Source organism: Heloderma suspectum, chromosome 17, assembly GCF_057233095.1.
Source record: "Heloderma suspectum isolate Gila_16-S chromosome 17, 16-S_ref, whole genome shotgun sequence".
In the NCBI taxonomy this organism is placed as follows: Eukaryota; Metazoa; Chordata; class Lepidosauria; order Squamata; family Helodermatidae; genus Heloderma; species Heloderma suspectum.
This window is the reverse complement of record NC_139474.1, coordinates 1,653,877-1,665,349: the sequence shown is the minus strand read 5'-3', so window position 1 is coordinate 1,665,349 and position 11,473 is coordinate 1,653,877. Positions and strand designations below refer to the sequence as shown.

At 51.4% G+C, this 11,473-nt stretch overlaps 1 protein-coding gene across 2 annotated transcripts; it reads right to left on the bottom strand.

Annotated features, from left to right (window-relative positions):
* Positions 1-1,840: 1,840 nt before the first annotated feature.
* On the bottom strand, positions 1,841-10,649 carry BGLAP (bone gamma-carboxyglutamate protein). Of its 2 annotated transcripts, none has more exons than XM_084823932.1 (4): positions 5,252-5,401; positions 4,206-4,265; positions 3,833-3,893; positions 1,841-2,226 (listed from the first exon to the last, which is right to left on the bottom strand). In XM_084823932.1, the coding sequence occupies exons 1-4, from the start codon at positions 5,310-5,312 to the stop codon at positions 2,079-2,081; spliced, it is 330 nt and encodes a 109-aa protein (XP_084680058.1). In that variant the 5' UTR covers positions 5,313-5,401; the 3' UTR covers positions 1,841-2,078. The 2 variants fall into 2 exon arrangements, with proteins under 2 accessions (XP_084680058.1, XP_084680057.1); XM_084823931.1 differs by lacking the exon at positions 5,252-5,401 and adding an exon at positions 10,568-10,649 and having other exon boundaries at positions 1,845-2,226.
* Between the last annotated feature and the right edge of the window lie 824 nt (positions 10,650-11,473).

Sequence of the window (11,473 nt, the reverse complement as noted above, 5' to 3'; positions counted from 1 at the left end):
CCTTGCCAACAGCCCATCTTCCAGGCCGTGGTCCCAGAATCCAAATCTCTCTCGTCGGCATCACCTTTGTAGCCAGTCATTCACCCGGAGTATTGTTTGTTCCCTTTCTATCCCTCTTCTAACTACTGGAAGGATGGATGAGAAAACTATCTGGGCCCCAAAGTTCTTGAGTTTCCTTCCCAAAGCTTCAAAGTCTGACGTGATCTCTTCGTAGCTCCGCTTGCCCCTCACCTGAATGGGCTTGCAGTGGGATGTGGTGTGCAGTCCACTGGCTTCGTTTGTTGGCTCCAGATAGACTTGGGCACCGTGTGTGTGTGGGGGGTGCACCCGGTCTTTTCCAGTGTGAGGTCACATCCAGGATTTGAACCTGCAACCTCCTGCACATGGAAGCTGTTCCACAGCACTAGGGCTCCCCCCACAGCTGGTCTGGTCCTCGTGTCTATGACTGGTCTGCATGCTGATGGCTGCGGGATGACAAAGGCCCTATCTCCTGTGGAGTCCACAGCATGGGTTCAAGTCCTACCAGCTCCTTCTCCTTTCTTTTGTCTTTCCAGAAAGAGGGGCTAAACAGGCTTATCAGGCCAGGTTTCTGTAAATGTCTGAATCCAAGCCTGCCTGCCCACCTGCCCAGTATCTATAGTTTTGTTTGTGTTGGGACCAGCAAACCAGAATCTGAAACCATAGGGATAGTCAAAAAGAGTTGACAACCGTAACTGGATGGTGTTTATAAGGATACAGAGAAACTCCTCTCCCTGGTGATTTGTCTGCCAGTGTCTGCTTTTATGTATTGGGCTGGACACTGGGATGTGGAACGGCGTTTGTGGAGAATTATGCTGAGAAAGTAAGAGGGACTCTCCGTGGCCATAAAGTGCACTTTGGGACTGTTGTGGTTGGCCGCAGACCCCCCCCCCCCCGAGGCAATCACATTATCATCCCAATGGGACAGGATCGGACCCCCACCCCGCGCTGCCCTGGTTTTTCATTGTGGATTTTGGTTTTCAGGCAACAGGAACCACAGTGGATCATTCACAGAGAAGCCGTTATGGAAGAGGGACCAGCAAAGCCCTGTGCCAGTTCTGGGGGGGGGGGGGATTTGTGCATTTCTGCAAATTGCACTTGTGGAAATGCACAACCCCACCCCCACCTCAAATGCACATTTGCATGCTTTAGTCCACGGGGAAAATACACATTCTGGCTAGTGGTTTTTTTATTTTACATATTTTTCTACCACAAAATTTGCATAAAATTCCAGAAAGTAACGAATCCAGCCCGCAAATCTGTGCAACTTGAGAAAAGCTGGTCCACTGCCGAATGCGTGGGCCAGATTCACAGATACCCAAACTCATGTGACTCCCTTGAGGATTCCTCCGACCTCCCTGGTCTGGATGTTGTTTCCTTTTGCTGTTAATGCTACACAGTGATTGTTTATTCAAGTGCATTCCCCTCTCCAGCAGCCCCTCCGATCGTACATGACGCCTGCAGCCCAAGATCAGGCTGGTTGCTTTGGTCCAGGAGAGCGGCCTCCTGCCTGCGGCAGCTCCTGACCTCGTCCAGCGGTGCTCCTTCTGCCCAGCTTTCCTCCGCCAGACCACCCCCATCGCTTCTTTCCCTCTGGACCCTTCCCTTCTCCAGCCATCCTTGCCTCGCAGCCACAGCTCCACTTCCTCCGCTCCCAGCCCCCAGCTCCTTTTCCTCCTCCCGCCTCAGCCTTTCCGCCGCCTGCCCTCTTCTAGGATCTGTGCAGGTCAGCCAGTAGCCTGCTCTACCTCTCCGTGACATCAGGGCAGCCCAGCCAGCCACCTCCACCTACCTGAGCACAACGGAGAGCACAGAAAAAGCTCAGTCCAGTGAAGGAAAAACAAGAGTTTAAATGGTTTTATTTGTTTTCTTTATAGAACATCAATATTAAGCAAGCATATTACAGAGGCAGTGAGAAAGCAAAGGCACAGTAGTTTCAAGCAGAAGCTGTTAAAGGTACAGACCTCTTGGATCTTGGGGAAAAAGGACAATGCAGCAGCATCTCCAGCAGGGCCCACGCTGCTGATCCCCACGGCTGCTTTCCCTTCCCTGTTGCTGGCCTACACGGGACCGTAGAATCTTCTATAAGCCTCGTGGAAGCCAATTTGGTCAGCCAACTCGTCACAGTCGGGGCTACGCTCACAAACCTCTCGCTGGGCTTCGAAGGGGTCCACACTCACAGGCGGAGCAGCGGCAGCCCTGAGGACCCTGCCAGAGGGAAGCAGTGTTGGCGGGCAGGGCTTCGCTCGGGACTTCACCGTGCAGTTACTGCTGCCTCGGAACAATCTCATTTTGTACGCAAAAGGAGATCGCAAGAGGAGACGTCTAAAAATCATGCACGCCTTCTGCCGTCCCCTTTGGCTAGCAAAATGCCTGTCATTATGACTGACAGGAGGTGTGCAGAGGCGGGCCCGGCTTCTGTACTGATGGGCTGTCTTGTGTCAGGTATTGGGGCCCAGTTGTGCATCTAGGACTTGTTATATTTATATCCTGCCTTTTTCTCTCTTGCAAGGAACTTAAGGCAGCATACTTGGTCCTCCTCTCCATTTTACCCTCACAACAACCCTGCGAGGTTTTAGGCTGAGAGTCAGTGACTGGCCCAGAGTCACCCGGTGAGCTTCATGGACGAGTGGGGACTGGAACCCGAGTCTCCCAAGTCCTACTCCCAACACTCTGAGCACCACAGCATGCCAGGTCTCAAAGTCCTCCCCACAGGAATGAACCATCATGTGAGAGAAGGTGGCAGAGGGTGGTGTTGGGGAAGGAGCTAAAACTGCTCCCTGCTTCATAAGAACGTCAGAAGAGCCCTGCTGGATCAGACCAAGGGTCCATCTAGTCCAGCCTTCTGTTCCCACAGTGGCCAACCCGCTGTCGACCGGGAACCCACAAGCAGGACAAGAGTGCCACAGCACCTTCCCGCCCATGTTCCCCAGCCACTGGTGTACGTAGGCTCACTGCCTCTGGTACTGGAGGTAGCACAGAGCCATCAGGACTAGGAGCCCTGGGTAGCTTTCTCCTCCAGGAATGTGTCCAACCCCCTTTTAAACGCTCCCTCGAGCCATTTCACATGAGGCCCACCCCTTCCTCCTCGTGCTGCATCCTGGGTCCTGAGCCATGGTCACACACTGTGAGCGTTGCAAACTTCACTTTGCTACCTCTGGAACGGAGTGGAAAAGAGTGAGCAAAGGGCCTGCTTTCTGCTGGGTTCACTCTGCCTGTTCCCTTGCAAAATCGTGCAAGAAGGAGGATCCAGTGCATCATAATGCGTCTTGTCCTTTTGTCCCCCGCTTCCAATTCCTACGTGAGAATTGGAAGCAGGTGATGGAGGGGAGCATCCCTCCAGAGGCCGAGAGGGCACAACCTGGAGTCGCTGTGCCCCAACAGCCTTTCCTGTGACCAGCCCGTCTGAGGAACCCGGCTCCATCCTGCGATTCAGAGCACTGCGCATACGTTGTCTCATAAGAAAGACAGGGAGCCACCCTAGGCAATGAGTAAAGCATCCAAAATCCGGGGGGTGGGGGGGGTGCATCCAAAATCCACCCTTCGGCAACACCTTTATTACAACCAACAGAACGGCGACAGAAGAGGGCACTTCGATCTTTTGTGGCATGTTGGTTGGTGCTCATAAAGATTTTGCCCAACTGTAGGTTTTGGATCCCCTCCCCCTGGATTTTGGATATGTGATTTCAGCAATTCCTTTAGGCGCCACGCAGAGGACTCTTCGCCCACGGGCCCTCCTGGAGGGATCCCACCCACCCACCGCACCCCACGCCACCATTCTGTAGCCCGCAGCCAGAGACACGTCTCCCTTTACCTGTCGTAGTTCCTCTTGTGCCTCTTCACTACTTCAGCACTGTCACGCTTGGAGACAAAAGCTGCAGGAGGAAGAGAAACAGATGTGCAGCAGGAGCACCTCCTCGCGATTCCTCCCCCATCATCTACTCCCTCCCAGCACCACAGTGACCTACCACGTTGGAGTGGAAACTGGGATGCTGGGAATCTCCACTTTGATTTTTAAAAGTAAGAAGCATGTTTCTAGCCCTGATTGTTGAACAGAAAGGAAAAGAGACATCCCCGTGCTCCTCCCTTCCCTCTATTCCCCCTCTCCCCCCCACCCCCCTTTTCCAAGTTCGTAAAGTTATGCCCCTCCTTGCAAATGGTTGAGACAGCCAAGGGAGGCGACTGACCTTCAGAGCTGGGCGAGTCGTTGGCACTGCTGGAGTGAGCAGAGGAGTGAGCAGAGTCACCTGGAAGCAAGAGCAGGCCGGGAATGAGCAAAGTGCCACTCGCCCCGAGGCCGGCCGAGGCTTCGAGGAAAGGCTGTGTGCGTGTCTGCAGGGCGCTGCTGGGGCTGGGCACAGAATCCAACAGCCCAGGAATCTGTTCGCTTGTTAAAACGTTTTTTACAAGCGTGTTGCTAGCTCTCCTGACTATGATGGTAAGCTGGAAAGGGCGGAGGCAGCGCCTGGCGGAACCGCGCCTGCGGGGGCGCTCAGTGATGGCATTGCTGCGGGCATGGAGGGGAGAGAGCAGTGGAGGGGGGCGTCGGGGAGACAAGCCAGCCTGAAGTGGTCGAGCCACCTCTGCTTTGGGAGGGTCTTTTGAACCTCCTTCCAGTGAGCTCATTGGAAGCTGATTGGAAGGCCAGATGCTGAAGCTGAAGCTCCAATATTTTGGCCACCTAATGCGAAAACTCCCTGGAAAAGACCCTGATGCTGGGAAGGATTGAAGGCAAACGGAGAAGGGGACGGCAGAGGATGAGATGGCTAGAGAGCATCACCGATGCAATGAACATGGGCTTGAGCACGCTCCGGGAGAGAGCGCAGGACAGGGAGGCCTGGCGTGCTGTGGCCCGTGGGGTCACGAAGGGTCGGACACGACGGAACGATTTGAGCCTCCACCATCCCCTGCCTGATCTGGGAGCCCCCTCTCATACGTCCGCATCGAGACAGACGGGGAGAAGGGCACGCAGCGGATGGGGCTGCGCCGGCACCGCGTCCCAGCAGCTGCCCAGGGCCGGCCCAAGACCCTTGCGGCGGAGGCGCGAGCCCAGGCGGGGCCACCCCCCCGGTGCGCCGAAGCCGACCCGAGCGCGATGGGGCGGGGTCCTCCGCGCTCCCGGCGCTCCCCGCCCCGCGGCCTCTGCTGCCCGAGCCGGCCCCGCTCTGCCTGGCGGCGGGCCGGCCCTGAGAGCCCGCGGCAGCGCCCGGCGCAGAGGCGGGCGCCCGCTCACCTGCGTGGCAGAGGCAGAGCGTGGCCACCGCCAGCAGGCTCAGCAGAGTTGGCGTGTCCATGTCGGGCGCGGCGGCTGGCTGGCTGGCTGGCTGGCTGCAGGGCCCCTCTGCCGGGCTGAAGAGAATCTTTCTTGGCTGCTCGCTCCGACGCCCCTCCTGGGTCTCTGCTCGCCATTTATACTTTCCGGGCAGCCGCCTGAGCCCTCCCCTGCCCTCGCCCCAGGAGGGGCGGTCGCGCGTGCAGATGCCAGATCGACTCTGGAGCCCCGTCTGCTCGCGGGGAAGGCTGCCCAGAACGCAAAGGCTCGCTGCGGTTTTTTGAAGGCTGTTTCCTTTGTAGTCTATGAATCTCTAGAAATTTGTATCTGTATGCTTCATTAGGGTAAATGAAATCAAAGCCTTGGAAATCATAGAATCGGGTTGGAAGGGGCGTACAAGGCCATCGAGTCCAACCCCTTGCCCAGTGCAGGAATCTAAATCAGAGCATCCCTGACAGATGGCTGTCCAGCCTCGTCTTGAAGGCCTCCAGGGTGGGAGAGCCCACCACCTCCCCAGGTAATTGGTTCCATTGTCGTATTGCTCTGACACTCAGGACGTTTCTCCTGATGTTCAGCTGGAATCCGGCTTCCTGTCACTTGAGCCCATTATTCCGTGTCCTGCACTCTGGGATGATCGAGAAGAGATCCTGGCCTTCCTCTCTGGGACAACCTTTTAAGTACTTGAAGAGTGCTATCAGATCTCCTCTCAGTCTTCTCTTCTCAAGGCTAAATATACCCAGTTCTTTCAGTCAAATGCAGCTTTTTATCTGAGTGTTGAAATCACAAATCAAACTGTACACTGAGCTGATCACAAACAAACACACACTCTACAACAACGGGAGTTTAAGGCTATGACAAGCCTCACAGTACTTTTTATGGCAAGTCTTTAACTGTCTAAAGTTCCAGTCCATGTGCAGAGTGCCTCTAACAAAGAAGGCTTTGGGCCATAAAGAAGGGATGTTTTTAACAAAAGCTCTGTGTCTCTTCATCAGTTCGAATGGGGAAGGTGTAACCTTACACCTCTTCTAGATTCCGCCACAGATAAGAACAGAGCAGTGCTGCTCAGCTTTCCAGCTGTGATGCTTTTCTTGTTTTGTTTTTTTTGCAAATCTCACTCTTTTGTCAGGTCCTCACAGACACCTTCCAGCCTCTCTGCTTGCTAAGGCTAAACCAGCCACGGCGAAGGGGGGTTAGGCAAGTCCCCCTTGGCTCTGCTCTGAGCAGGCTGACAGAGATAAGCTTACACAGACCCTGATATTTTAAGAACTTGCTCTGTCTTTATTTCTTGATTTTGCCACAGTCTTTAAGTCGTCAAACAAATCTCTTTCTTCAGAAGTTGCAACTTTTTTAACTGCTTTTGCTTCTTCTAACAAACTTGGATACGGTGGCAGACAAACTGTCTCTGGAGGGCCCCCTCCCTCCCCCAACAACCTCTCCTCCCAACCTTTGCTCATCAGGAGATCATGGGGCACTTTGTCGAAAGCTTTGCTGAAGTCGAGGTATATGATGTCTTCAGCATTCCCACAGTCCACAGGGGAGGTGACTTGATCAAAAAATGAGATCAGATTTGTCTGGCAGGACTTGTTTTTGACAAATCCTTGTTGGCTTCGAGTAATCACAGCATTGTTTTCAAGGTGCTTCCAGATGGATTGCTTTATCATCTGCTGCAGAATTTTCCCAGGGATTGATGTCAGACTGACTGGTCTGTAGTTCCCAGGTTCCTCCTTTTGAAGCTTTTTGAAGATAGGGACAACGTTAGCCCTCCTCCAGTCCTCTGGCACTTCCCCCGTCCTCCATGATTTCTCAAAGAGAATAGACAGCGGTTCTGAGAGTTCTTCTGCCAGTTCCTTTATTACTCTAGGATGCAGTTCATCCGGCCCTGGAGATTTGAACTCATTCAAAGTCATTAGGTGTTCCTTGACCATATGCCTATCGATCTCAAGCTGCAATCCTGCCCCTTCAGCCTGCACTTCGCCTTTGCCAGGGGGGTCATAGGCCCTCTTTTGGGAGAAGACTGAGCCAAAGTAGGAATTGAGCACCTCTGCCTTTTCTTTGTCATCTGTTATTGTTTTGCCATCCTTATTTAATAGCTGAACCACCATTTCTTTCCTCTGCCTTTTACTACGCACGCAGCTGAAGGAAGCCTTTTTGTTGTTTTTAGCATCCCTCGCTAACCTCAGCTCGTTCTCAGCTTTAGCCTTCCTGACGCCACCCCGGCAATTCTGTGCTACCTGCCTGTACTCTTCCTTTGTTACTTGGCCTTCTTTCCACTTCCTATATGTGTCCTTCTTTGTTTTCAGGTCATCCCTAAGCTTTTTGTGAAGCCACATTGGCTTCTTCTGTTGTCTTCCACCTTTTCTTCTTGTTGGAATTGTTTGTGATTCTGCCTTGAGAATTTCCTTTTTTAAAAGCTCCCACCCATCTTGGACTCCTTTTCTCGTTAGCGTCGCTTGCCATGGGACCTTACTGATCATTGTTCTGAGTTTATGAAAATCAGCTTTCCTAAAATCCAGGGTATGCGTTTGACTACACTTGGCTTTTGCTTCCCTTAGAACCAAGAACTCAAGTGCAACATGGTCGCTTTCCCCCAGAGTTCCTGTAACTGCTGCTTTATCCACTAAGTCATCTCTGTTGGTTAGGATCAAGTCAAGGATAGCCGATCCTCTAGTTCCTTCCTCTACTTTCTGTAGGAGGAAGTTATCCGCCACACAAGTCAGGAATTTCCTGGAGGGGCCATGTTTTGCAGAATTTGTCTCCCAACAGATATCAGGGAAATTGAAGTCCCCCATTACTACTACATCATGCTTCCTTGAAACATTGGCTCTTTGCTTTTCAAAAGTTTCATCCTCGTCTTCTCCTTGGTTGGGTGGCCAGTAGTAGACTCCGACCACCAGGTTCCTTTTATTCTTTGCTCCATTAATTTTGATCCAGATGCTCTTGATGGGGCTACCAAGCTCATCCTCCTGTATTTCTGTGCAGAGATATGTATTTTTCACATATAGTGCAACCCCGCCTCCCTTTCTGTTCCTCCTGTTCTTTTTGAACAAGTTATATCCTTCAGTGGCACGGAGCACTTTTTATCAGCTTAGGCTGGTATACCAACTACGCCCTTATCTGGACAGAGATAGCCTTGCTACAGTTATCCATGCTCTGATAACTTCTCATCTGGATTACTGCAATGCGTTATACGTGGGGCTGCCTTTGAAAACGGTCCGGAAACTTCAGCTGGTCCAAAATAGGGCAGCAAGATTGTTAACAGGGACTGGCCTGCGAGCTCATATTACGCCAGTACTTTTCCAGCTGCACTGGCTGCCAGTCCATTTCCGGGCCCGATTCAAAGTGCTGGTGTTAACATTCAAAGCCCTTAACGACTTGGGGCCAGGTTACCTGAAGGATCGCCTCCTCCCATATGTGCTTGCCCAGACCTTAAGATCATCATCAGCGGCCCTTCTCCGTGAGCCCCTGCCAAAGGAAGTGAGGCGGGTGGCTACTAGGAGGAGGGCTTTTTCTGCTGTGGCACCCTGGCTCTGGAATGAGCTCCCTAGTGAGGTTCGCCTGGCGCCTACATTGTATTCCTTTCGGCGTCAGGTGAAGACCTTTTTATTTTCCCAGGCATTTTAGCTTTCTAAATTTTTATCTTTGCTGTTTTAAATCTGTATTTTAAACTCTTGCACTGCTGCTAGGTTTTATTGTGATTGTATTGTTATATTGTGGTTTTAATGTTTTGTATATTTTAAATTGTTTTATTGTGTGTTGTTTGGATTTAATTTTTGTGAACCACCCAGAGAGCTTCGGCTATTGGGCGGTATAGAAATGAAATAAATAAATAAATAAATAGCTGTATTCCAGTCATGAGAGTCATCCCACCAAGTCTCAGTTATACCTATCAGGTCATAATTTCCCTCTTGTATTAAGAGTTCAAGCTCGTTCTGTTTGTTTCCCACACTCTGGGCATTAGTATATAGACATCGAAGACCATGTGCTTCATAGTCTGGCTTTCTTCCTACATGTGCCTGAAGACTATTATTGGGCGCTGTCAGAGCTGTTCTCTCTGTTGCAGTGCATGCGCCTACGTCCATTGTTACCCCCAACATTACATCTCCCTTCCCTGTAGGACTCAGTTTAAAGCCCTCCTGATGAGGTTCTTCATGCTGTGGCCAAACACATTCTTCCCATCCTTTGTGAGGTGCAACCCGTCCCTTGCCAACAGCCCATCTTCCAGGAAGTATAGGCCGTGGTCCCAGAATCCAAATCTCTCTCGTCGGCATCTCCTTTGTAGCCAGTCATTCACCCGGAGTACTGTTTGTTCCCTTTCTATCCCTCTTCTAACTACTGGAAGGATGGATGAGAAAACTATCTGGGCCCCAAAGTTCTTGAGTTTCCTTCCCAAAGCTTCAAAGCCTGACGTGATCTCTTCGTAGCTCCGCTTGGCGGTATCATTTGTTTCCACATGGATGAGAAGAAAGGGATACCTGTCAGTGGGCTTTATGAGTGCAGGCAACCTTTCAGTCACGTCTCTAATCCGTCCTCCCGGGAGACAACATACCTGGCGAGTCCACGGGTCTTTGCGACATACTTGGGTCTCGATCTCACGCAGCAAGGAGTCTCCCACTACTACCACTCTTCTTCTTCTTGTAGGCCTGGGTTTCATGCCTCTGTTTGACTGACCTTCAGCCTCTTGCTCTCTCATGTAGGTTCCCCTGTGATTCTTCCTCTGCAGGCTGTCCTCCAGTCTCATTCCCATCTGGTGTAGTGCAGTTGCTAACTATGAACCTGGAAGTCCCTAGTTCAAATGTCTCCCCTGCCACAAACTCACTAGTAGTTCTCAAATGTTTAGTTACACTTCTTTTAGAAGGCTAGGAGAACTTGGCTAAAAGTGGGGAGAGTCAGAGAGTGTTGCTTGTGGATTTCACTGAGAGCCCCCTATCTTTCCACAAACAATTCAAGCATAGCTCATGAGATGGTGCTCCCTCATCTGCAAAATGGGGGATAATAATGATGGCCTACCTTACAGGGTTGTTGTAAGGAAGAATGACTGATAAAATAGGGAGATAAAATGGAGCCCAGGAACTTGAATATCTCCATCCATGTAACTTTCTTCAAGAGGCTCAGAGCTGATTCAAAATGGGGCAGAATTGCAACATAGAGTTCAGGTGGGTATAGGAAAGACAATGATGGAGTTGTTTTTAGTTGACTTTTAATTTGGTAATAAGGATTACTGGTTCATTTACACAGTTCTATTGGCTTTTATTTATATAATAGAAAGTTGGGACTCACATGTTAGGAATATTATTAACATCATGCTCGTCGTCGTCATCATCTCATTGAAGGAGAAGGGGAGAGTGTGTACCATCAGCATGCTTCGTGTTTTAGAGAGTATAAAAGGTCAGATTGCCAAGGAGCTTGCAACCGAAAATTCAGTTCAGGGAAAACAACAGCACTAAAGAAGAGAAAGGAAGAGGAGGCCGGGGTAAGAAGCAGGGAAGAAATCTGCGGTTGTTTCACTTTCACGTGCTTAGGCTGAGTTACAGCTGAGCATTGGAGCTCGGGGGCTGTGTCCACGGCATCACAAGAAAGGTGGGTCCTGAGGAGGGATTTGAAGGGAATAAGAGTGACCCCCCCCCCTTCTGTTCCAGGAGATAGTTCCAAGCATATAGGGCAAGGGGGAAAGTGCAGACTTTTTTCAGGGAGCAGGAACTGAGAAGGGGCAAGGGGCTAGATGAGGGCTCCCTGGCAGTTGCTGTGGGTCCAGATCCCAGGCTCCAAAGCTCAGACTCTGGAGATGGCTTATGACTCCCTACGCCAAGTAAATGGGCTACAACAGCAGCTCGCCAGCCGAGGGTCCCCCCCCCCCGGGGAATCTGTGCATGTGCCATGGTCCGTCTTTATGCATGCTCTTTGCTACATGGGCATTTTTCCCATGTAAGGCTTGTGTCTCATTTGAAGCTGCCTTCAAAGAAAGGGGGGCTGGGGCTGGGCCATGAGCAGCTGGCCAGGGAAGGAGATGGGCTGCAAGCATATAATTACCAACAAGCTGCAAAGATTTTCCTCTCTGCACGGATGCAGCGGGCCAGAGAGAAACCCAAGGGTTTGATTTTGCTCCGCTGCCTTCATACTTTTCGCCACAGGGCATCTTGACACAGCAGGACACTTTGCGGCATTCCAAGGCCTGGGACAGCCTCC